Genomic DNA, 24,377 nt, shown 5'->3' with positions numbered 1-24,377 from the left:
ACCCTAAACCTACCCCTAAGTCTAATTCTAAACCTAACCCCTAAATCTAATTCTAAACCTAAACCTAACCCCTAAGTCTAATTCTAAACCTAACCCCTAAGTCTAATTGTAAACCTAACCCCTAAGTCTAATTCTAAACCTAACCCCCAAGTCTAAACCTAACTCCCAAGTCTAAACCTAACCCCTAAGTCCAATTCTAAACCTAACCCCTAAATCTAATTCTAACCCTAAAACTAACCCCTAAATCTAATTCTAATCCTAACCCCTAAATCTAATTCTAACCCTAAACCTAACCCCTAAGTCTAATTCTAAACCTAACCTCTCAGTCTAATTCTAACCCTAAACCTAACCCCTAAGTGTAAACCTAACCCCTAAGTCTAATTCTAAACCTAACCCCTAAGTCTAATTCTAAACCTAACCCCTAAATCTAATTCTAATCCTAAACCTAACCCCTAAATCTAATTCTAATCCTAAACCTAACCCCTAAGTCTAATTCTAAACCTAACCCCTCAGTCTAATTCTAACCCTAAACCTAACCCCTAAGTCTAAACCTAACCCCTAAGTCTAATTCTAAACCTAACCCCTAAATCTAATTCTAATCCTAAACCTAACCCCTAAATCTAATTCTAACCCTAAACCTAACCCCTAAATCTATTTCTAAACCTAATCCCTAAGTCTAATTGTAAACCTAACCCCTAAGTCTAATTCTAAACCTAACCCCTAAATCTAATTCTAATTCTAAACCTAACCCCTAAGTATAATTCTAACCCTAAACTTAACCCCTAAATCTATTTCTAAACCTAATCCCTAAGTCTAATTGTAAACCTAACCCCTAAGTCTAATTGTAAACCTAACCCCTAAGTCTAATTCTAAACCTAACCCCTCAGTCTAATTCTAACCCTAAACCTAACCCCTGAGTCTAAACCTAACCCCTAAGTCTAATTCTAAACCTAACCCCTGAGTCTAAACCTAACCCCTAAATCTATTTCTAAACCTAATCCCTAAATCTAATTGTAAACCTAACCCCTAAGTCTAACCCTAAACCTAACCCCTAAGTCTAAACCTAACCCCTAAGTGTGTGTGTGTGTACCTAGAGGAGTTTTTGCGTGATAAAGAGCAACGTGTACGGCAGCAGCTGGAGCGTTGTGCCGATGAACGAGGGAGGAAGATGGAAGAGCAGAAAAGAAGGGAGGAGGGGAGGAGGGCATCAGTGGAGGAGAGGAGACAACAGCAGGACGAGGAGGAAAAGGTCAGAGGTCAAACTACTATGCTCCCTCCATAGAATTAGGAATTTGAATACTACAATGGACAGGAACATTCTTTTGACATTATAAAAGGTCAGCGATTTTGGTCAGGGAGTTGGTCAACCATGGTCACCCTGTACTGTGATAAGATATTGTGTAAAACAATGAATTTGAAGAATTTATCTGCACTATTATTGCTAACCAGACAGTTTTAGAGGAATGATTCCATAAATGTGTCAAATGAACTGCCAATATGCCAACATCCCATTCAAACAATGCAGTCACAGCCGTACTCTGGCTGAAACCAGCTGATGATAGGAATCAGACAAGTTGTCAATGCAACTGATACTGTATCATAATATAACTCACAGCTTTCCAAGAAAAATGTCAGAGACATTTATGGTCTGTTTACATATATTTTAGAGGCTATTTATACAGAACATTTGTATGAACACTATTTTTTATTATATGAGAATATTTTAGGTTGACAATAATTATATTACACAATCACTGATATCACACACTTACATTTTTCTCCATAAGTAAAATCAGGAAATGAATCACTTATGCCTCTACTGCCATTCATTCCAATTAGTCTGGTTTGGATCTCTCCCTGACCAAAATAGCTGCAACCATCATAACATTCTGGAACTTTCAGGGTTTGTGTCAAAGCCCCTCTAGTAATTTAACAGGATCTCTATGGATCTCTTCTGCTCCCTCTGTCTCTCTTCTTGTCCTTTCCTCAAACACTCCTTCCACCTCCATCACTATTTTAACCCCCACTCCTTCCACCTCATCACTATTTTACCACCACTCCTTCCACCTCCATCACTATTTTAACCCCCACTCCTTCCACCTCCATCACTATTTTACCACCACTCCTTCCACCTCCATCACTATTTTACCCCCATTCCTTCCACCTCCATCACTATTTTAACCCCCACTCCTTCCACCTCCATCACTATTTTACCACCACTCCTTCCACCTCCATCACTATTTTACCCCCATTCCTTCCACCTCCATCACTATTTTAACCCCCACTCCTTCCACCTCCATCACTATTTTACCACCACTCCTTCCACCTCCATCACTATTTTACCCCCATTCCTTCCACCTCCATCACTATTTTACCCCCATTCATTACATTTACATTTAAGTCATCCACCTCCATCACTATTTTACCCCCATTCCTTCCACCTCCATCACTATTTTACCCCCATTCCTTCCACCTCCATCACTATTTTACCCCCATTCCTTCCACCTCCATCACTATTTTACCCCCATTCCTTCCACCTCCATCACTATTTTACCCCCATTCCTTCCACCTCCATCACTATTTTACCCCCATTCCTTCCACCTCCATCACTATTTTACCCCATTCCTTCCACCTCCATCACTATTTTACCCCCATTCCTTCCACCTCCATCACTATTTTACCCCCATTCCTTCCACCTCCATCACTATTTTACCCCCATTCCTTCCACCTCCATCACTATTTTACCCCCATTCCTTCCACCTCCATCACTATTTTACCCCCATTCCTTCCACCTCCATCACTATTTTACCCCCATTCCTTCCACCTCCATCACTATTTTACCCCCATTCCTTCCACCTCCATCACTATTTTACCCCCATTCCTTCCACCTCCATCACTATTTTACCCCCACCCTGTTTACCTTCATCTACTCTGTTTACGTTCATCTACTCATCTCTCTTTCTCTCTCTCTCTCTCTCTCTCTCTCTCTCTCTCTCTCTCTCTCTCTCTCTCTCTCTCTCTCTCTCTCTCTCTCTCTCTCTCTCTCTCTCTCTCTCTCTCTCTCTCTCTCTCTCTCTCTCTCTCTCTCTCTCTCTCTCTCTCTCTCTCTCTCTCTCTCTCTCTCTCTCTCTCTCTCTCTCTCTCTCTCTCTCTCTCTCTCTCTCTCTCTCTCTCTCTCTCTCTCTCTCTCTCTCTCTCTCTCTCTCTCTCTCTCTCTCTCTCTCTCTCTCTCTCTCTCTCTCTCTCTCTCTCTTTCTCTCTTTCTCTCCCTGTCTCTCTCTCTCTCTGTGTCTGTGTGTGTGTGCATTGGGTTGAGTGTCGGGTTAGTTAAGATGTGCTTCAAAAGTTAGCCTCTCCTCTCTCTCTCTCTCTCTCTCTCTCTCTCTCTCTCTCTCTCTCTCTCTCTCTCTCTCTCTCTCTCTCTCTCTCTCTCTCTCTCTCTCTCTCTCACTCCCTCTCCCTCTGTCTGTCTGTCTGTCTGTCTGTCTGTCTGTCTGTCTGTCTGTCTGTCTGTCTGTCTGTCTGTCTGTCTGTCTGTCTGTCTGTCTGTCTGTCTGTCTGTCTGTCTGTCTGTCTGTCTCAACTGATTATTGGAAATTCAACGGTGGACATTTTGTGTTCCGTCTAAGCCAGGGCTGTGCTGGTGCGTTTAGAGTTCAGAACTCCCATCAGGGTCCTAACCCCAAGATCAAACTATTCTCTTCCCGCAGGGTGGGGGTTGGGAAGGGGGGAGGGGGCATTGTGTGTCTATGGTATACAGCCCCCCCCCCCTTTATGTTAACGACTTAATGATTGGGCGGTCTCTGGGGCTGCATCATGACATCATCGCTAGCGTATCATATGTAATTTCCTGGAATTAGACAGTACATGTTGCATATATCTGTCATCATACACACTTCCCTTACATTAAAAAAGTGTTTTTGGAACACTTCACAAGTGAAATTCATGTGGTTTTCAAGACACACACAGACAGAAATACATACACAAACACACACACATAAATACACACACACACATAAATACACACACACAGGGTGTACAGTATCTGCAGGGTGTAGTTTCCAGTGTGGGTCTAGAAGATGATCTAGACATGAACAGTAGGACCAGCTAGATGAATAAAATAGGATGGGATAGAATGGATATGAAGCCAGGGGTCGTCTATACAATTGATGTTGGTTGATTATTGCTGATCGATTAGATTTGTAAACAATACAAGTTAATCTATTAATAAAAAAGCACTCAAATGATTGCATCTGTCTCTAGTTATTTAGAAGTGTGTGTGTGTGTGTGTGTGTGTGTGTGTGTGTGTGTGTGTGTGTGTGTGTGTGTGTGTGTGTGTGTGTGTGTGTGTGTGTGTGTGTGTGTGTGTGTGTGTGTGTGTGTGTGTGTGTGTGTGTGTGTGTGTGTGTGTGTGTGTGTGTTCTTCTGTAGAACTAGGGTTGCCCTAGCGACATCATCCATTATCACCTACTCTGCTTCTCCCTCTTTCTCTCCCCCTCCTACCCCTTTCTCTCTCTCTCTCTCTCTCTCTCTCTCTCTCTCTCTCTCTCTCTCTCTCTCTCTCTCTCTCTCTCTCTCTCTCTCTCTCTCTCTCCCTCCTACCCCTTTCTCTCTCTCTCTCTTTCTCTCCCCCTTCTACCCCTTTCTCTGTCTCTCTCTCTCCCCTCTCTCTCTCCATCTCTCCATCTCTCTCTCTCTCCCCTCTCTTCTCTCTCTCTCCTCCCCTCAGCTTCCCTCTCTCTCTCTCTCCCTCTCTCTCTCTCTTTCTCTCTCTTTCTCTCTCTCTCTCCTCCCCTCGGCTTCCCTCTGTCTCTTTATCTCTTTATCCTTTTTCTCTTTCTTTCGATCTCTCTTTCATCACACCCCTCCTCCCTACCTCCCTCCTAACCCCCTCCTCTCCTGCGTGTGAGTCCCTCTTTCTCTCCCAAACTGTTTCCCCAACACAGATACAAAGAAGATTTATAGCAGTTTATGCGTGTGAATTGAAATGTGTATAGGAGACGGATTGAAATGAGAGGGAGGGGGATGTGTGTCTGTCTCCGGTAAATGACATCAGAGCCTCTGTCTCTCTTTCTACTACAGATCTCAGTAGTCCAGACAGGCAGGAGTTAACCCACCAGAGAAATACAGTCACTGAGCAGATGAAGGAGTGGGGGAGAGATACAGGGAGGGAGGGAGAGAGTGGAGAATTCAAGGAAAAAATAGCATCCGCCATGTGACAAAAGCAACCTGTTTTATTATCCTATTCATATTCTGTGTGTATATATCGCTATGCTGTGTGTGTGTGTGTGTGTGTGTGTGTGTGTGTGTGTGTGTGTGTGTGTGTGTGTGTGTGTGTGTGTGTGTGTGTGTGTGTGTGTGTGTGTGTGTGTGTGTGTGTGTGTGAGAGAGCTTAGTGGGGTGTCGTTAACAGAGGGGTGGGGGATAGATAGAGGGGTGGGGGGTGGGGGATAGATAGAGGGGTGGGGGATAGGGGATAGATAGAGGGGTGGGGGATAGATAGAGGGGTGGGGGATGGGGGATAGATAGAGTGGTGGGGGATAGATAGAGGGGTGGGGGATAGATAGAGGGGTAGATAGGGGGTGGGGGATAGATAGAGATAGATAGGGGTGGGGGATAGATAGATGTGTGGGGGATAGATAGAGGGGTGGGGGATAGATAGAGGGTGGGGGGATAGATAGAGGGGTGGGGGATAGATAGATGTGTGGGGGATAGATAGAGGGGTGGGGGATAGATAGAGGGGTGGGGGATAGATAGAGTGGTGGGGGATAGATAGAGGGGTGGGGGATAGATAGATGTGGGGGATGGGGGATAGATAGAGGGGTGGGGGATAGATAGAGGGGTGGGGGATAGATAGATGTGTGGGGGATAGATAGAGGGGTGGGGGATAGATAGAGGGGTGGGGGATAGACAGAGGGGGGATGGGGGGGGGATAGATAGAGGGGTGGGGGATAGATAGAGGGGTGGGGGATAGATAGAGGGGGGGATGGGGGATAGATAGAGGGGTGGGGGATAGATAGAGTGGTGAGGGATAGATAGAGGGGTGGGGGATAGATAGAGGGGTGGGGGATAGATAGAGGGGTGGGGGATAGATAGAGGGGTGGGGGATAGATAGATAGAGGTGGTGGGGGGGGATAGATAGAGGGGTGGGGGATAGATAGAGGGGTGGGGGATAGATAGAGGGGTGGGGGATAGATAGAGGGTGGGGGATGGGGGGGGATGGGGGATAGATAGAGGGGTGGGGGATAGATAGAGGGGTGGGGGATAGATAGAGGGGTGGGGGATAGATAGAGGGGTGGGGGATAGATAGAGTGGTGGGGGATAGATAGATGTGGTGGGGGATAGATAGAGGGGGGTGGGGGATAGATAGAGGGGTGGGGGATAGATAGAGGGGTGGGGGATAGATAGATGTGTGGGGGATAGATAGAGGGGGGGATAGATAGAGGGTGGGGGATAGATAGAGGGGTGGGGGATAGATAGAGGGGGGGATGGGGGATAGATAGAGGGGTGGGGGATAGATAGAGGGGTGGGGGATAGATAGATAGAGTGGGGGATAGATATAGATAGAGGGTGGGGGATAGATATAGATAGAGGGGTGGGGGATAGATAGATGTGTGGGGGATAGATAGAGGGGGGGGATAGATAGAGGGGTGGGGGATAGATAGAGGGGTGGGGGATAGATAGAGGGGTGGGGGATAGATAGAGGGGTGGGGGATAGAGATAGAGGGGTGGGGGATAGATAGGGGATAGATAGAGGGGTGGGGGATAGATAGAGGGGGGGATGGGGGGGGGATATAGATAGAGTGGGGGGATAGATAGAGTGGTGGGGGATAGATAGAGGGGTGGGGGATAGATAGAGGGGTGGGGGATAGATAGAGGGGTGGGGGATAGATAGAGGGGTGGGGGATAGATAGAGTGGTGGGGGATAGATAGAGGGGGGATAGATAGAGGGTGGGGGATAGATAGAGGGGTGGGGGATAGATAGAGGGGTGGGGGATAGATATAGAGGGGTGGGGGATAGATAGAGGGGTGGGGGATAGATAGGGGGTGGGGGATAGATAGAGGGGTGGGGGATAGATAGAGGGGTGGGGGATAGATAGAGGGTGGGGGATAGATAGATAGATAGAGGGGTGGGGGATAGATAGATGGGGGATAGATAGATGGGTGGGGGATAGATAGAGGGGTGGGGGATAGATAGAGGGGTGGGGGATAGATAGAGGGGGGGGGATAGATAGATGTGGTGGGGGATAGATAGATATATAGAGGGGTGGGGGATAGATAGAGGGGTGGGGGATAGATATAGATAGAGGGTGGGGGATAGATAGATAGATAGAGGGGTGGATGGGGGGGGGATAGATAGATGTGTGGGGGATAGATAGATAGGGGTGGGGGATAGATAGAGGGGGGGGATGGGGGATAGATAGAGGGGTGGGGGATAGATAGAGGGGTGGGGGATAGATAGAGTGGTGGGGGATAGATAGATGTGTGGGGGATAGATAGAGGGGTGGGGGATAGATAGAGGGGTGGGGGATAGATAGAGGGGGGGATGGGGGATAGATAGATGTGATAGGGGGATAGATAGAGGGGTGGGGGATAGATAGAGGGGTGGGGGATAGATAGAGGGGTGGGGGATAGATAGAGTGGTGGGGGATAGATAGATGTGTGGGGGATAGATAGAGGGGATAGATGAGGGATAGATAGACGGGTGGGGGATAGATAGAGGGGTGGGGGATAGATAGAGGGGTGGGGGAGGGGAATGGAGGTTACCTACTGTCCCTCTGTCTGGCTTTCTGATATAGACTCATCATCTGAGAGAGAGATGAGGAGAGAAAAAGAGAGAGAGAAAGGGGATAGGAAGGAAAGAATATAGGGAGAAAGAGGTGAGTAGAGACAGAAAGGGTGGGGTGAGCAAGTGAGAGAGAGAGAAACAGAGCTGCCTAGAGGGAGCGGCAGACACTGACAGAGAGAGGGATGAAGAGAGAGGGGATAGAGAGAGGAGGTGGGGGATAGATAGAGAGAGCCGAGGCCCTAGTTCATTTATCAGTGAGCAGCAGACAGCGTGAGCGAGTGAACAAACCGACACACTTGGAGGAGAGAGTGACGGGTGAGGCTGCTGCTCTTGCTGAGGTGCACTGGTAACCATGGCGCAGTCTTCTCTGTGTGCATCACCGGGTGCTCGTCGTCGTAGCGACGGTTCGGTGAGAGAGTGTCTATTTTTCCCCGTTTTGGAACGCAACGAACAGGAGAGACTGGAGGCCCTGGTGAGAAGAAGGGAGAGAACAGGAGAGAGGGACAGACAGATGGGGGAGGACAGCAGATACCCTATGGAGAACAGGCCTAAACGCTGGACCTGGGGAGGACCACCCGGAGGGGAAGAGGGTAAGTACACTTGGGGGGAGGGGTGAGCATGGGGGTCAAACAGAAGGAAGAGACAGGCTGGAGAGGGGGAGGGGAGAGATTTCTAGGAGGGTATGGTGGTTTGGGAGGTGTGAGATGAAGTGAGTGAGGGGGACAGAGAAAGAGAAAGAGGGGAGGGGTGATGGGATGTTTTAAGGATGGAGGAAAGGCTGGGGACAGTTTAAGACAGCTAAATGGTAAAGGAAACGAGAGAAGAGAGATGAGAGAGATGATGGGGGCAGGAGGATGAGAGAGATGAGAGAGATGATGGGGGCAGGAGGATGAGAGAGATGATGGGGGCAGGAGGATGAGAGAGAGATGATGGGGGCAGGAGGATGAGAGAGAGATGATGGGGGCAGGAGGATGAGAGAGAGATGATGGGGGCAAGAGGATGAGAGAGAGATGAGAGAGAGAGATGATGGGGGCAGGAGGATGAGAGAGAGATGATGGGGCAGGAGAATGAGAGAGAGATGATGGGGGCAGGAGGATGAGAGAGAGACCACCTGAAATAAAGAGTAGTGAGATAAAGGGCAATATGGAGAGAAATGAGGGATGAGGAAGACCAGATACCATGAGGAATGAGGAAGGAATGAGGAAGAGGAAGACCAGATACCAGAGAGAGAGTGGGGAGGACAGAGAGAGGGAGACCAGATACCAGAGAGAGAGTGGGGAGGACAGAGAGAGGGAGACCAGATACCAGAGAGAGAGTGGGGAGGACAGAGAGAGGGAGACCAAATACCAGAGAGAGAGTGGGGAGGACAGAGAGAGGGAGACCAGATACCAGAGAGAGAGTGGGGAGGACAGAGAGAGGAAGACCAGATACCAGAGAGAGTGGGGAGGACAGAGAGAGGGAGACCAGATACCAGAGAGAGAGTGGGGAGGACAGAGAGAGGGAGACCAGATACCAGAGAGAGTGGGGAGGACAGAGAGAGGGAGACCAGATACCAGAGAGAGAGTGGGGAGGACAGAGAGAGGGAGACAAGATACCAGAGAGAGAGTGGGGAGGACAGAGAGAGGGAGACCAGATACCAGAGAGAGCGTGGGGAGGACAGAGAGAGGGAAAGGGTGTGGAGGCTGCAATGCAGAGGAGGACAACACTTTGACTTAAACGCATCAGCTTGGGAGAGGCGTGTGTGTGTGTGTGTGTGTGTGTGTTTGTGTGTGTGTGTGTGTGTGTGTGTGTGTGTGTGTGTGTGTGTGTGTGTGTGTGTGTGTGTGTGTGTGTGTGTGTGTGTGTGTGTGTGTGTGTGTGTGTGTGTGTGTGTGTGTGTGTGTGTGTGTGTGTGTGTGTGCGTGCCAAAAGCATTATGACTCTGATGATAAGACAATGCTGTCTGTGCCACTTTTTTTCATGCTGTTACAGGTGTGTATTTAGCTAAAAAATAGTGTGTGTTTGATGTGTGTGTGTGTGTGTGTGTGTGTTTGATGTGTGTGTGTGTGTTGGGTATCTCCGGAAACAGCTGTTTCTGTGAAGTGCTGCAACCCTCCCTCATCAGTGTGTGTGTGTGTTTGATGTTGTTTATTCCTGAGGTGAGCATCAGTGTGTGTGTGTGTTTGATGTTGTGTATTCCTGAGGTGAGCATCAGTGTGTGTGTGTGTTTGATGTTGTGTATTCCTGAGGTGAGCATCAGTGTGTGTGTGTGTTTGATGTTGTGTATTCCTGAGGTGAGCATCAGTGTGTGTGTGTGTTTGATGTTGTGTATTCCTGAGGTGAGCATCAGTGTGTGTGTGTGTGTGTGTGTGTGTGTGTGTGTGTGTGTGTGTGTGTGTGTGTGTGTGTGTGTGTGTGTGTGTGTGTGTGTGTGTGTGTGTGTGTGTGTGTGTGTGTGTGTGTGTGTGTGTGTGTGTGTGTTTGATGTTGTGTATTCCTGAGGTGAGCATCAGTGTGTGGGAAAACAGGCCTGATTCCCAGCAGTGGCCTAAAATACGTATCTAACCTTGACACACACACACAAATTGACAGGGGATATTTACTGCGTATGTAAACACCCATCGTTGGGTTGGTGTCTCTCTACACACACACACACCCTCATAATCTGTCTACCCGTGCTGTTGTGGCAATGTTATGGATAAGGTTATTATAGGAGTTGCAATTACATTTTATATTTGCATAGTGTGTGTGTTTTCAGTGATGACACAGCCATCAGTGAGCAGTACCAAAGCAATAGCCAGACTCTGGTGCATTTATAATTCCATCAATGATTCACACACACTTCATCTATCAGGCCTAGGCAGATGTAGAGGATCAGCCCCTCTTGTAGAATACCTAGTTTACCACATTCTTCAACAATACCTTATAGAATCCTACAGTATGGAATCCTACAGTATGGAATCTTACATAACAGAATATTACAGTATAGAATCTTACAGTATAGAATCTTACTGTATAGAATCCTACAGTATAGAATCATACAGTATAGAATCTTACAGCATAGAATCTTACTGTATAGAAATCTACTGTATAGAATCTTACTGTATAGTGTCACTTACAGTGAATTTAACCCTGGTACAGTCTGGAGTATCACCACCTTTTTCCATTCTTCTTCAATTACTGATTTCTACCATTACTCTACATCACTGGTGTTCTAACTAGCAGATGGATGGTAGATCTGAACTGAGATCAGTTGATGCTGCAGCATGCAGGCTCCGGTCTCATGTGTGTGTCTGTGTTTGCATCAGAGACTCATAGATAGGTCTGTCTGTCTGTCTGTCTGTCTGTCTGTCTGTCTGTCTGTCTGTCTGTCTGTCTGTCTGTCTGTCTGTCTGTCTGTCTGTCTGTCTGTCTGTCTGTCTGTCTGTCTGTCTGTCTGTCTGTCTGTCTGTCTGTCTGTCTGTCTGTCTGTCTGTCTGTCTGTCTGTCTGTCTGTCTGTCTGTCTGTCTGTCTGTCTGTCTGTCTGTCTGTCTGTCTGTCTGTCTGTCTGTCTGTCTGTCTGTCTACAATTGCACCACATAGGTGTGTGTGTAGGTGTGCGTACACAGAACATATGTACATATAATTTTATACTCAGGTGTGTGTGTAGGATTGCAACACCCAGGTGCGTGTGTAATGCTTTGCTTTCTCCGCTCTGCCACACCTGCTAACAGGTAACCCTAAGACCCCGCCCTCTCATGCTATTGGCTCAGCTCTGCCTCATCATCCCGCCTCTGCTGCCAGTCCCAACCAATCCAGGAACGGTACAGACCACCTGATACCCTTAGTGTGCCGTTGTTGTGTTTGGCTGCATTTGTGTTATGCTTTGTATTGCTAGTTCACAACATTTATTCTTCCTTCGCGGCAATAAATAATTATACTCTGCTCTATTGTGTCTGTATTCACAATAATGTTCATGCATTTGTTTTATTTTGCCCCAAGTATCCTTCATCCTATCAGATTGTGTGCTGTGTGTTTTGCAGGGAATTCTGCTGCCTTCCTGTGTGCCCATGGGGGGGGGGGTCTGTGCATGAATATGGATATGGTTGTTTTCACCACACATGTTGTCTCCCTTTGGTCCTTGGGGTCCACTAGCTCCTTCCAATCAGAACAGAGACTTCACATACTTCCTGTCTGCCTGCAGCAGTCTAACCACACATACACACAGCTGATAGGATATGCAGAAGTCTCAACAACCCCCACCCCTCGAGACAGGTACTCAGACACACACTAACATAAAACCATCCTCTCTCCTTTGTGCTAGAGGATCCGTGTGTGTATTCATGTGTATCAACGTATACAGTGTATTCAGCAAAGTATTCAAACCCCTTGACTTTTTCCACATTTTGTTACGTTACAGCCTTATTCTAAAATGGATTAAATACTTTTTATCTCCCTCATTTCCCCATAATGACAATGCGAAAATAGGTTTTTAGAAATGTTAGAACATTTCTAAAAAGAAAAAACAGAAATACCTTATTTACATACGTATTCAGACCCTTTGCAATGAGACTCAAAATTGACCTCAGGTGCATCCTGTTTCCATTGATCATCCTTGAGATGTTTCTACAACTTGATTGGAGTCCACCTGTGTTAAATTCAATTGATTGGACATGATTTGGAAAGGCACCTGTCTATATAAGGTCCCACAGTTGTGACAGTGTATGTCAGAGCAGAATCCAAGCCATGAGGTCGAAGGAATTGTCCGTAGAGCTCCGAGACAGGATTGTGTCGAGGCAAAGATTTGGGGAAGGGTACCAACATATTTCTGCAGCATTGAAGGTCCCCAAGAACACAGTGGCCTCCATCATTCTTAAATGGAAGACATTTAGAACCACCAAGACTCTTCCTACAGCCGGCCGCCAGGCCAAACTGAGCAATCAGGGGAGAAGGGCCTTGGTCAGGGAGGTGACCAAGAACCCGATGGTCACTCTGACAGAGCTCCAGAGTTCCTGTATGGAGATAGAAGAACCTTCCAGAAGGATAACCATCTCTGCAGCACTCCACCAATCAAGCCATTATGGTAGAGTGGCCAGACGGAAGCCACTCCTCAGTAAAAGGCCAAAGGGCTCCTAAAGGCTCTCAGACCATGAGAAACAAGATTTTCTAGTCTTATGAAACCAATATTGAACTCTTTGGCCTGAATACCAAGCATCATGTTTGGAGGAAACCTGGCACCATCCCTACGGTGAAGCATGGTGGTGGCAGCATCATGCTGTGGGGATGTTTTTCAGCAGCAGCGACTGGAAAACTAGTCAGGATCGAGGGAAAGATGAAAGGAGCAAAGTAGAGAGATCCTTGATGAAAACCTCCTCCAGAGCGCTCAGAACCTCAGACTGGGGCAAAGGTTCACCTTTACAACAGGACAACAACCCTAAGCACACATCCAAGACAATGTAGGAGTGGCTTCAGGACAAGTCTCTGAATGTCCTTGAGTGGACCAGCCAGAGTCCGGACTTGAACCCGATCGAACATCTCTGGAGACCTGAAAATAGCTGTGCAGCGACGCTTCCCATCCAACCTGACAGCATGAGAGGATCTGTAGAGAACTATGGGCTATTGTGTATAGATTGATGAGGGGGAAAAAACCATTGAATCCATTTTAGAATAAGGCTGTAACGTAACAAAATGTGGAAAAAGACAAGGGCTCTGAAAACTTTCCAAATGCACTGTAGATGGAACATACATTAGTCTCTTACTATACAACACGGAAGTCAAACTGAAGCACAATCAGTGTGTCAGATGTTTTGCTGAATTTGTGGCATAGTTGTTCACTAACTATGGTAGGACGTCATTGTTGGTAGGCCGTCATTGTAAATAAGAATGTGTTCATAACTGACTTTCCTAGTTAAATAAAGGTTAAATAAATAAATATATTTAAAAAATAATAACTGCAGAGTAATGTTCTAGTATTGTCTCCTATATGTGTGTATAGTGATTTGTGTGTATATTGATTTGTGTGTAATGTGGTTTGTGTGTGTATTGTGATTTGTGTGTAATGTGGTTTGTGTGGATTGTGTGTCTCCTATTTGTGTGTATTGTAATCTGATTTGTGTGTCTCCTATTTGTGTGTAATGTGATTTGTTTGTAATGTGATTAGTGAGTAATCTGATTTGTGTGTCTCCTATTTGTGTGTAATGTGATTTGTTTGTAATGTGATTTGTGTGTATTGTGATTTGTGTGTATTATGTGTCTCCTATTTGTTTGTATTGTGATTTGTGTATAATGTCATTTGTGTGTAATGTGATGTGTCTCTGTTGCTCCAGGTACAAGTTGCCCCTAACCACAGACATATCTGACCTGTTTTCTTTACCCTCCTCACTAAAGTGTGCACTCATCCCTCTCTCTCTCATTGATGTGAAGATTGTTATAAGCATATGCATATATGAGTTCCCACCATATTTCAGTCCATTCCAAACCCTCCCCATTAGGGGAAGTGAACGAGTGTACACTTCAGGGAAGGTAGAGAAAATATGAATGTAGTATTAGTATTCGTGGGTTAAGAAGACTCCTACCTCTTCCTGTCCCTCTGGGGTGACTCTTTCTCATGCATCTCTCTGCAGTGTGTGACTTCCTGACACCACCCTCCCCGGACCAGCCAATCACTAAACGCCTCTCCAACTCTTCAGCCTCCCTGCACTCACCAGAAAGAGGTGTGTGTGTTGCCAAGCAACCGCATATAATATGACTCTCTCTTGTGTGTTTCTCTTCATTGTCTGTCTCTCTGCCCTATTATGACAATGCTGTGTGTGGTGTGTCCCCTCGTTTAGCATCCCCCAGCCCCCAGCGACCGGCCTACAAATGTTCCCCCTCCAGGAAGGCAAGCAATGGACCCCCGGAAGACAAGACCCCCAGAACACCCACAGTCAGTACCATAGATGTGTGTACATGCATTTATATTACTACATTATTATTCTGAGCACACGTTCACTCCTTCTTTTGTGTTTTTAGACAGAGAGAGGCCCCGCCTCCTGTCTGACTGACTCTTCAATGAGACGCCTAGAATCTCCGACCACTCCCACCCGAAGTTCCTTCCCCAGAGCCCATAGCAAAGCAATGGGCACGCCCAAAAGGTTTCTTGGTTTTCCTGTTTTTTATTTTGTATTATAATATATACTTATTGTAAAGAAGCTTTACCTACTACGTAGTATAAAAGATACAAGTAAAGTGAATTGTTATTACAGGGTGAGGTCGACTAAGAGTCGTGCCCAATCCCCCTGCTCCCCGGGACAGTACCCTCCCTCCCCCCTCCGCCAGCGACCCCCAGTAACCGAGGGCAACCATGAGGCCAGGGGTCATGGAACCCTGGAGAGGAAGTCCTCCAAGCCGGACCCAACAGAGAAGAAGATCCCCAAGTCCTGCAGCAGAGACCTGGCGACAGGTAGGGATGTGTGTGTGCGCGTGTGTTCAGAACTCACCACTAATATATGCTTTACCCTTGAGAGGAGAGAGAGAGGTGGAGGGAAAGAGAGATATATCGATAGACAGATAGAGAGAGAGAGAGATCGAGAGTCTGCAACCTGAGCCACCCTAGAGAAGACAACAGAACACTTCAGAGAAAACTGCTTTCATCGGTGTCTGCTGTACACCAGAGTCCTCTGTCTCTATGTCTCTGCCCCACTCCCCCTCTACTCCACTGCTCCCCACCTTGTCCCCTTTCCTCCCTCCTCACAGATTCTCCAGGTACACCCACAGGCAGGAACGTTGCCGGGACAACGGATGCAGAGGAGGCATCTAGACTGTTGGCTGAGAGGCGGCGTCTGGCCAGAGTACAGAAAGAGCAGGAGGACAAACTACGACAGGAGGAGGAGAGGTGTGTGTGTGTGTGTTTGTCGGGTCAGAAGGATGTGCAGAGGGTTGTGTGTATTTTTTAAATACTTTATTTATTTAACCTTTATTTAAGTACAAGGCAAGTCATTTATGAACAAATTCTTATTTACAGTGACGGCCTACCAAAAGGCAAAACGCCTCCTGCGGGGACAGGGGGCTGAGATTTTTTTATTTAAATATATAGGACAAAACACACATCACGACAAGAGAGACACCACAACACTACATAAAGAGAGACCTAAGACAACAACATAGCATGGCAGCAACACATGACAACCCAGCATGGTAGCAACACAACAGGACAACAACATGGTAGCAACACAACATGGCAGCAGCACAACATGGCAGCATCACAAAACATAGTACATACATTTTTGGCCACAGACAACAACACAAATGTCAGGAAAGTCGAGACAACAATACATCACACAAAGCAGCCACAACTGCCAGTAAGAGTGTCCATGATTGAGTCTTTGAATGAAGAGATGGAGATAAAGCTGTCCAATCTGAGTGTTTGTTGCAGCTTGTTCCAGTCGCTAGGTGCAGCGAACTGACAAGAGGAGCGACCCAGGGATGTGTGTGCTTTGGGGACCTTTAACAGAATGTGACTGGTAGAACGGGTGTTGTACGTGGAGGATGAGGGCTGCCATGGGTATCTCAGATAGGGGGGAGTGAGATTATATAAATAAGCATCAACCAGTGGTATTGTGCCAGGTATACAGAGATTACCAGTTTACAGAGGAGTATAGAGTGCAGTGAAGTGCCCTATAAGGAGCATTGGTGGCAAATCTGATGGCCGAATGGTAAAGAACTATAAACGATGTCTCCGTAATTTAGCATGGGTAGGATGGTCATCTGAATCAGGGTTAGTTTGGCAGCTGGGGTGAAAGAGGAGCGATTAACGATAGAGGAAACCAAGTCTAGATTTAACTTTAGCCTGCAGCTTTGATATGTGCTGAGAGAAGGACAGTGCACCATCTAGCCATACTCCCAAGTAGTTGTGTGAGGTGACTACCTCAAGCTCGAAACCCTCAGAGGTAGTAATCACACTGGTGGGGAGAGGAGCATTCTTCTTACCAAACCACATTACCTTTGTTTTGGAGGTGTTCAAAACAAGGTTAAGGACAGAGAAATCTTGTTGGACACTAAGAAAGCTTTGTTGTAGAGTGTTTAACACAAAATCCGGGGAGGGTCCAGCTGAGAATAAGACTGTATCGTCTGCATATAAATGAATGAGAGAGCTTCCTACTGCCTGAGCTATGTTGCTGATGTAAATTTAGAAGAGCGTGGGACCTAGGATCGAGCCTTGAGGTACTCCCTTGGTGACAGGCAGTGGCTGAGAGCGGATGTTCTGGCTTTATACACTGCACTCTTTGAGAGAGGTAGTTAGCAAACCAGGCCAAAGATCCCTCAGAGACACCAATACTCCTTAGCCAGTCCACAAGAATGGAATCGTCTACCGTATCAAAAGCTTTGGCCAAGTCAATAAGAATAGCAGCATAACATTGCTTAGAATCAAGGGCAACGGTGACATAATTTAGGTTCTTTAAGGTTGTAGTGACACATCGGAAACCAGATTGCATACCAGAGAGAATACAATAGACATCAACAAAGCCAGTCAGTTGATTATTGAAAAGTTTTTCCAACACTTTTGATAAACAGGGCAAAATTTTAAAAAAATGTGCCTATAGCAGTTAGGATCAGCTTGATCTCCCACTTTAAAAAAAGGACGAACCGTGGCTGCCTTCCAAGCAATGGGAAGTTCCCCAGAGAGGAGAGACAGGTTAAAAAGTTCAGAGATAGGCTTGACGATGATAGGGGCAACAACCTTAAAGAAGAAAGGATTTAAGGAGCTCCGTTAGCACTTCGGACTCAGTGACCGCATGCAGGGAGAAACTCTGTAGCGGGGCAGGGGAAAAAGAGGGAGGAGCATCGGGGCTAGTCGCATTAGAAGGGGTGGGAGATGAGGAAATGTTGGCCAGTCAGAGGCGTGGCTGAGGTAAATAGGAATCCTGATTTCATGAAGTGGTGATTAAAGAGCTCAGCCATGTGCTTCTTGTCAGTAACAACGACATCATAAACATTAAGGGACAAGGGCATCTGTGAGGAGGAGGATTTATTCTCCAGGTCTGTAACCGTTTTCCAGAACTTCTTGGGGTTGGACCCACAGAGAGAGAACTGCTGCTTAAAGTAACTAACTTTGGCCTTCCTTATAGCCTGAGTGCACTTATTCCTCATTTGCTTGAACGAGAGCCAGTCAGCCTGAGTATGTGTGTGCCAAGCCTTTCATCAAATGGAATTCTTGAGGTGGAGTAACTCTGCCAGATCACGGTCAAACCAGGGGCTGAACCTGTTTTTAATTCTCATTTTCTTTATGGGGGTGTGTTTGTTAACAATACCACTGAAAATGTCAAAAAATAAGGTCTAAACGTCTTTGAACAAGGGGATCAAGCTAAGTATTGTGCATTTACTGTGTGTGTTTGTGTGTGTATGTGTGTGCAGGCTGAGAGCTGAGGAGGAGCTGAGGAGAGAGCAGGAGGCGCAGGAGCGGCAGGCGAGAGAGGCACAACAAGCAGAGGAGGAGAGAGAGAGACTGGAGGGGGAGAGAGAGAGACGGGAGGAGGAGAGAAAGAGCAGAGAAGAGGAGGAGAGAAGGACCAAGGAGAGACGATGGAAAGACATGCAGGATCAGCTGGACCGAGAGGTCAGGGGTCAGGGCTTAAACTTCACACCATGAGGCATCACCAGGGGAGAATGACTGCCCCCTCTCATTGCAGCCACGGAAGTTCAAGGCCAACTGCGGTACTGCAGGCATTGCAAACATGAACATCCATTCCAGTGAATGGGAAAATGGCAATCCTTGTGGTGAATCTTTGTGTAAATAAAAACTACATTTGGTACCAACGATTGCTTCTAATACACCATATGTGTGTCCTTGAGAAGATTATTTTAAATTCACACACAAGAAGTTACAACGATAATTTTGTTGCTCATGGCAGCCTGCAGTAACCCGATCGGCCTTCAACTTGAGTTATTCAATGAGAGGGGGCAGCACTGAGTTAGCCTGCAACGTCATTTCCTGGAGTAGCTTAATCTGCTCGTGTTATGTCTCCATGAGACGCCATCTTAACTATTTGGCTTCAATGTGCTATTGAGTCTTTACATACAGTGCCTTGCGAAAGTATTCGGCCCCCTTTGAACTTTGCGACCTTTTGCCACATTTCAGGCTTCAAACATAAAGATATAAAACTGTATTTTTTTGTGAAGAATCAACAACAAGTGGGACACAATCATGAAGTGGAACAACATTTATTGGATATTTCAATTTTTTTTAACAAATCAAAAACTGAAATATTGGGCGTGCAAAATTATTCAGCCCCTTTACTTTCAGTGCAGCAAACTCTCTTCAGAAGTTCAGTGAGGATCTCTGAATGATCCAATGTTGACCTAAATGACTATGGATGATAAATACAATCCACCTGTGTGTAATCAATTATCTGTATAAATGCACCTGCATTGTGATAGTCTCAGAGGTCCGTTAAAAGCGCAGAGCATCATGAAGAACAAGGAACACACCAGGCAGGTCCGAGATACTGTTGTGAAGAAGTTTAAAGCCGGATTTGGATACAAAAAGATTTCCCAAGCTTTAAACATCCCAAGGAGCACTGTGCAAGCGATAATATTGAAATGGAAGGAGTATCAGACCACTGGAATTCTACCAAGACCTGGCCGTCCCTTTAAACTTTCAGCTCATACAAGGAGAAGACTGATCAGAGATGCAGCCAAGAGGCCCATGATCACTCTGGATGAACTGCAGAGATCTACAGCTGAGGTGGGAGACTCTGTCCATAGGACAACAATCAGTCGTATATTGCACAAATCTGGCCTTTATGAAAGAGTGGCAAGAAGAAAGCCATTTCTTAAAGATATCCATAAAAAGTGTCGTTTAAAGTTTGCCACAAGCCACCTGGGAGACACACCAAACATGTAGAAGAAGGTGCTCTGGTCAGATGAAACCAAAATTGAACTTTTTGGCAACAATGCAAAATGTTATGTTTGGCGTAAAAGCAACACAGCTCATCACCCTGAACACACCATCCCCACTGTCAAACATAGTGGTGGCAGCATCATGGTTTGGGCCTGCTTTTCTTCAGCAGGGACAGGGAAGATGGTTAAAATTGAAGGGAAGATGGAATGGAGCCAAATACAGGACCATTCTGGAAGAAAACCTGATGGAGTCTGCAAAAGACCTGAGACTGGGACGGAGATTTGTCTTCCAACAAGACAATTATCCAAAACATAAAGCAAAATCTACAATGGAATGGTTCAAAACTAAACATATCCAGGTGTTAGAATGGCCAAGTCAAAGTCCAGACCTGAATCCAATCGAGAATCTGTGGAAAGAACTGAAAACTGCTGTTCACAAATGCTCTCCATCCAACCTTACTGAGCTCGAACTGCTTTGCAAGGAGGAATGGGAAAAAAAATTCAGTCTCTCGATGTGCAAAACTGATAGAGACATACCCCAAGCGACTTACAGCTGTAATCGCAGCAAAAGGTGGCGCTACAAAGTATTAACTTAAGGGGGCTGAATAATTTTGCACGCCCAATTTTTCAGTTTTTGATTTGTTAAAAAAGTTTGAAATATCCAATAAATGTCGTTCCACTTCATGATTGTGTCCCACTTGTTGTTGATTCTTCACAAAAAATAAAGTTTTATATCTTTATGTTTGAAGCCTGAAATGTGGCAAAAGGTCGCAAAGTTCAAGGGGGCCGAATACTTTCGCAAGGCACTGTATAAATGAATGGTGTCACATAATGCCATGGCTTTGACCATTCATATATACAATCATTGGGCATCACCGCTGCATGTGACGAAGATGTTTAGTCACAGATAGTCAATATGTGACCTCTCCAAGGCCATGTTGCCATGTTTCTAGCAGTTTCAGATCTATGTGGTTGATATACATGGCTCTATCTGCCACATTGTGCTTTTAGCCCTGGAAAGGAAACTGGAGCCAGGTGAGTTCACTCCCTACTTTAACTCTCTGATCCTACATATTATATCTGACCCACAGCTTCCGAAATTCTAATCAGTTCAGGGAATTAATGAAGTGTGTGTGTGTGTGTGTGTGTGTGTGTGTGTGTGTGTGTGTGTGTGTGTGTGTGTGTGTGTGTGTGTGTGTGTGTGTGTGTGTGTGTGTGTGTGTGTGTGTGTGTGTGTGTGTGTGTGTGTGTGTGTGTGTGTGTAGAGAGAGGAGGCGTGTCTGCGTGCTCACAGGGAGGCGGAGAGGAAGAGGCAGGAGAGAGAACTGCTGCAGGTACAGGAGGAGCAGGAGAGACTGCAGAGGAAGAAGGTTAACACACAGACACACACACACACCTTCCCCCCGAATATGCTGCCCTTTAAGCTGTTTCCCTAAACTCGCGTGTGTGTGTGTGTGTGTGTGTGTGTGTGTGTGTGTGTGTGTGTGTGTGTGTGTGTGTGTGTGTGTGTGTGTGCGCGTGCGTGCGTGTGTCCATAGCGGATTGAGGAGATCATGAAGAGGACGCGTAAGAGTGAAACGGACTCCGCATCCTCAGGTATAAACAAACACACACGCACAGTAAATACTGCAGGGTGACTCAGCTGCGGGCAGTTAGAGCTCCCCCGTGTGGTGGACAGGGTTGCATTGTTACTTTGTGCTACTCTTGACTATCAATGCATGCAGGTTTTGAGTTACTTACTAGGTGTGTCCAACCCACTCCCCTCTTTCTCAGGTGTATGTGATGTGAACAGGGGCCAGGCAGGGCAGGGCAGGGAGCTGGATCAGGATGAGTCCCCTCTCATCACTCTGGGCCCCCTGGAGAGAAAGAGCTGTGGAGGGGACGAGCTGTCTGACGGGGTACAGTCTATGGACGTCAGGTGAGCTGCACACACACATAGATGCACATGCACACACAATCCCATGTGTTAACAGGCATATTTCATACCGTATCTGTCTCCCCAGCCCTGTGTCCAGGGATGACTTGGGTATTGTTCAGGACTTCTCTCCCGTCAGCGAGGCTTTAAATAGCATGAGTAACGCCCGAACCCTGGAGCACCTCCTGGACCTCACCACCCTGCCAGACACACCCCCCTACCCCAGGCTGCAGCCGGGCAGTGCTGCAGCCCTAGGAGACCTCAACAAGAACCTGCTGATCCAGGGTTATAACCCCGCCTCCTTAACTAGCTCCTCCCCCAGGTCCGCCCAGCTTCTCCACAGCCTCAGCCCTGGCAAACTGGACGTCTAGTAACCAGGTAACACACATACACACACACACACACACACACATACTGCATATCCCACACACTGTGCAGTTCTGCTCTAATATTCATTATCCTCTTTCGCCAGGGTATTGTATAGGACTATTGGCTGTTGGGTGAAAAGAGAAGCTAGCAGCAGCAGGGGAGTCTCTGCTCTCCTCCTTCCTCACCAAAACTAGAGAGTGGAACCAGCTCCCTGCACCTCCACCCCTCCTTCCTCATCAAAACTAGAGAGTGGGACCAGCTCCCTGCACCTCCACCTCTCCTTCCTCATCAAAACTAGAGAGTGGAACCAGCTCCCTGCACCTCCACCCCTCCTTCCTCATCAAAACTAGAGAGTGGGACCAGCTCCCTGCACCTCCACCCCCCCCCCCCCTCTCTTCAGGGGAGAGGCCCTCCCCATGCACCCCTGGACTCCACAGAGAGCAACTGCTCAATGTCTGGCTCCCCCCTTATATCTATAACTCAACACATCTACAGCTGAATTCACCTATGTAAACACACACTGACATGTACACACACACACACACACACACACACACACACACACACACACACACACACACACACACACACACACACACACACACCAACACACACACACACACGGTTAATACTCTCCCAGTAAAGTGAAGCTTTTTCTCTGTGCCCTGACTGTATGATATTGTGTATAAAGGTGTGTCAGTGTTTGGAGGCTGATGTAATGTGGTTGTGTTATCCTCCTGTAGCATTAATTATGTGGTTAACACTGACCCTGTAGCACCTTCACTGGAGAACACCTCCTCCTGTATATACTGTTACACAGCTGTAACTCTAGGTAGAAGTTGTACCTAACCACAGATCTAGAATCAGATTATTCTAACCCTCAATAACCTTAACATTTGGGCAGATGAACATTTAGTCTGACCCTGTATCAGTGGTTAGGGGCAGCCTACTTGTTGTAACGGCTACGTTAGGAGTTTCTTTCTGTCAGTGTTTCTAGTGGTAGTCAGTTATGATCATCACAGCACCACTGACACGCTGTACTACTGTTCACCAGGAGTCTACAATCGCTATGTAGAACTCAGCTAGCCAGTCTAAATGTTTGCATCCTGCAACTGGCGAAACCTACTCATCTACAGATGTGGATGATTTAGTATAGTAAGACAAAAGTCTGGCCTCAGTTGATATGCTTCTGTCCACCAGCACGCCTTAGCTTTAGTGGTGCGGAAAAAAATATGTGGAACACTGGAGCATTTCTTATTATAATCTGAGCAAAAAGAAAAGAAAACTGGAACAGTCTTGTATTTTTTGCTATTTGTAGGGCTGGGGGAAATTGAAAAGATGTGGCATGTGTTTTTGGCTTGCTGTGTGTGCGCTAGCTGTGGTTTAGTTACTGTTGTGTAACAGTTCTGAAAACACTCATCCCTACTCTGTTCTGGAAATACTGTACTCTCTATCTTGCCTCTGCTCTGAACTGGACTGTATATGCTGCAACTCACAGTCCTAAAAACTAGCAGTCAACCTACAGCAGGGGTCTCCAACTTTGGAGCTACTGGGTGGTCCTGGAGCTATTTGGTGTGCAGGCTTTCGTTCCAGCCCTACAGTAACACACCTGAGTCCATTAATCATGGTCCAGACTGAAGACGGTGATTAGGACAGGAACAAAAGCCTGCACATTCAGTGAACTCTGTCCTACAGTATCTCATCAGTCTGTGCAATCGCTCAGTCAGTCAACAGCTATATTCACTATGACTGTGGCTTTACCTCATGGAGATCTATCTCACTACAGAGGACACTTCACAGTCTGCTGTCCACTACTGAGGGGAATTCGACCAATCGTACATGCTTCCTGTACTGTAACGGTCTTGTACCGATCTTACTGTAACACTTGCCTTGCTTTGCTCTCAGGGCGGGTGTAGGTCAGCATGTGTGCTCCCTCCCCTCATGGTTTCAATCTCTGTTTCAGTTCCCCCTGTGAGGTGCCAACCACTCCTCACGACCCAGCTAACCCTGTGAAGGGCACTGACTAGTGTCTATAATGGCTCTAATGTGGATGCTGTATCTCAATTACTGGACTAGAGTAGGTAAAGGAGTAGGTAAAGGAGTAGGTAAAGGAGTAGGTAAAGGCCTGGAAAGTCTGTTTAGCTTTGCTGTCTTCAGTGCGCTTGACTCTTGATTTAGTTGCCATGTCTGTTCGTCCATTCATCTCTCTTCCTCTCTCTTTCTGTGCTCGTTCATAATCTAATGCTTTCTTTGTATGCCAAGGGTAAATTAAGTAAACTTAAGACTTAAGGTCAGAATGTTATTCACTAAAAATCACTTAACATTGTCACTGCAGCTTGGTGGAATATATAACTGTAGAAGTGGTGCATGGATCTAACTGCTGAAAAAAACAATAAAATGTCATCAAGCCATATCTGTGACTTTGTTTTTTAAACACCTAGCACAAACAGCATACACCCCCCCCCCCC

At 46.5% G+C, this 24,377-nt stretch overlaps 1 protein-coding gene across 3 annotated transcripts in view; it reads left to right on the top strand.

The window, feature by feature from the left end:
- Window positions 1-24,322, top strand: part of map7d2b (MAP7 domain containing 2b) — a 29,455-nt gene extending 5,133 nt beyond the window's left edge. Inside the window, exons 3-16 of one of the 3 annotated variants that reach the window (XM_046355580.1) lie at window positions 1,095-1,249; window positions 8,244-8,379; window positions 11,483-11,572; window positions 14,372-14,461; window positions 14,579-14,673; window positions 14,760-14,881; window positions 14,993-15,189; window positions 15,483-15,621; window positions 18,141-18,342; window positions 20,891-20,959; window positions 21,164-21,221; window positions 21,399-21,543; window positions 21,629-21,918; window positions 22,013-24,322. In XM_046355580.1, the coding sequence (XP_046211536.1) occupies window positions 1,095-1,249; window positions 8,244-8,379; window positions 11,483-11,572; window positions 14,372-14,461; window positions 14,579-14,673; window positions 14,760-14,881; window positions 14,993-15,189; window positions 15,483-15,621; window positions 18,141-18,342; window positions 20,891-20,959; window positions 21,164-21,221; window positions 21,399-21,543; window positions 21,629-21,911 (1,781 nt within the window). In that variant the 3' untranslated portion in view covers window positions 21,912-21,918; window positions 22,013-24,322. Of the gene's footprint in view, window positions 1-1,094; window positions 1,250-8,243; window positions 8,380-11,482; window positions 11,573-14,371; window positions 14,462-14,578; window positions 14,674-14,759; window positions 14,882-14,992; window positions 15,190-15,482; window positions 15,622-18,140; window positions 18,343-20,890; window positions 20,996-21,163; window positions 21,222-21,398; window positions 21,544-21,628; window positions 21,919-22,012 lie in introns of all 3 variants that reach the window. The other 2 variants (XM_046355579.1, XM_046355582.1) reach the window with 2 other exon arrangements.
- The last annotated feature ends 55 nt before the right edge of the window (window positions 24,323-24,377 follow it).

Source organism: Oncorhynchus gorbuscha, linkage group LG07 (assembly GCF_021184085.1).
Source record: "Oncorhynchus gorbuscha isolate QuinsamMale2020 ecotype Even-year linkage group LG07, OgorEven_v1.0, whole genome shotgun sequence".
Taxonomy (NCBI): Eukaryota; Metazoa; Chordata; class Actinopteri; order Salmoniformes; family Salmonidae; genus Oncorhynchus; species Oncorhynchus gorbuscha.
This window is presented reverse-complemented; position numbering and strand designations above follow the sequence as displayed.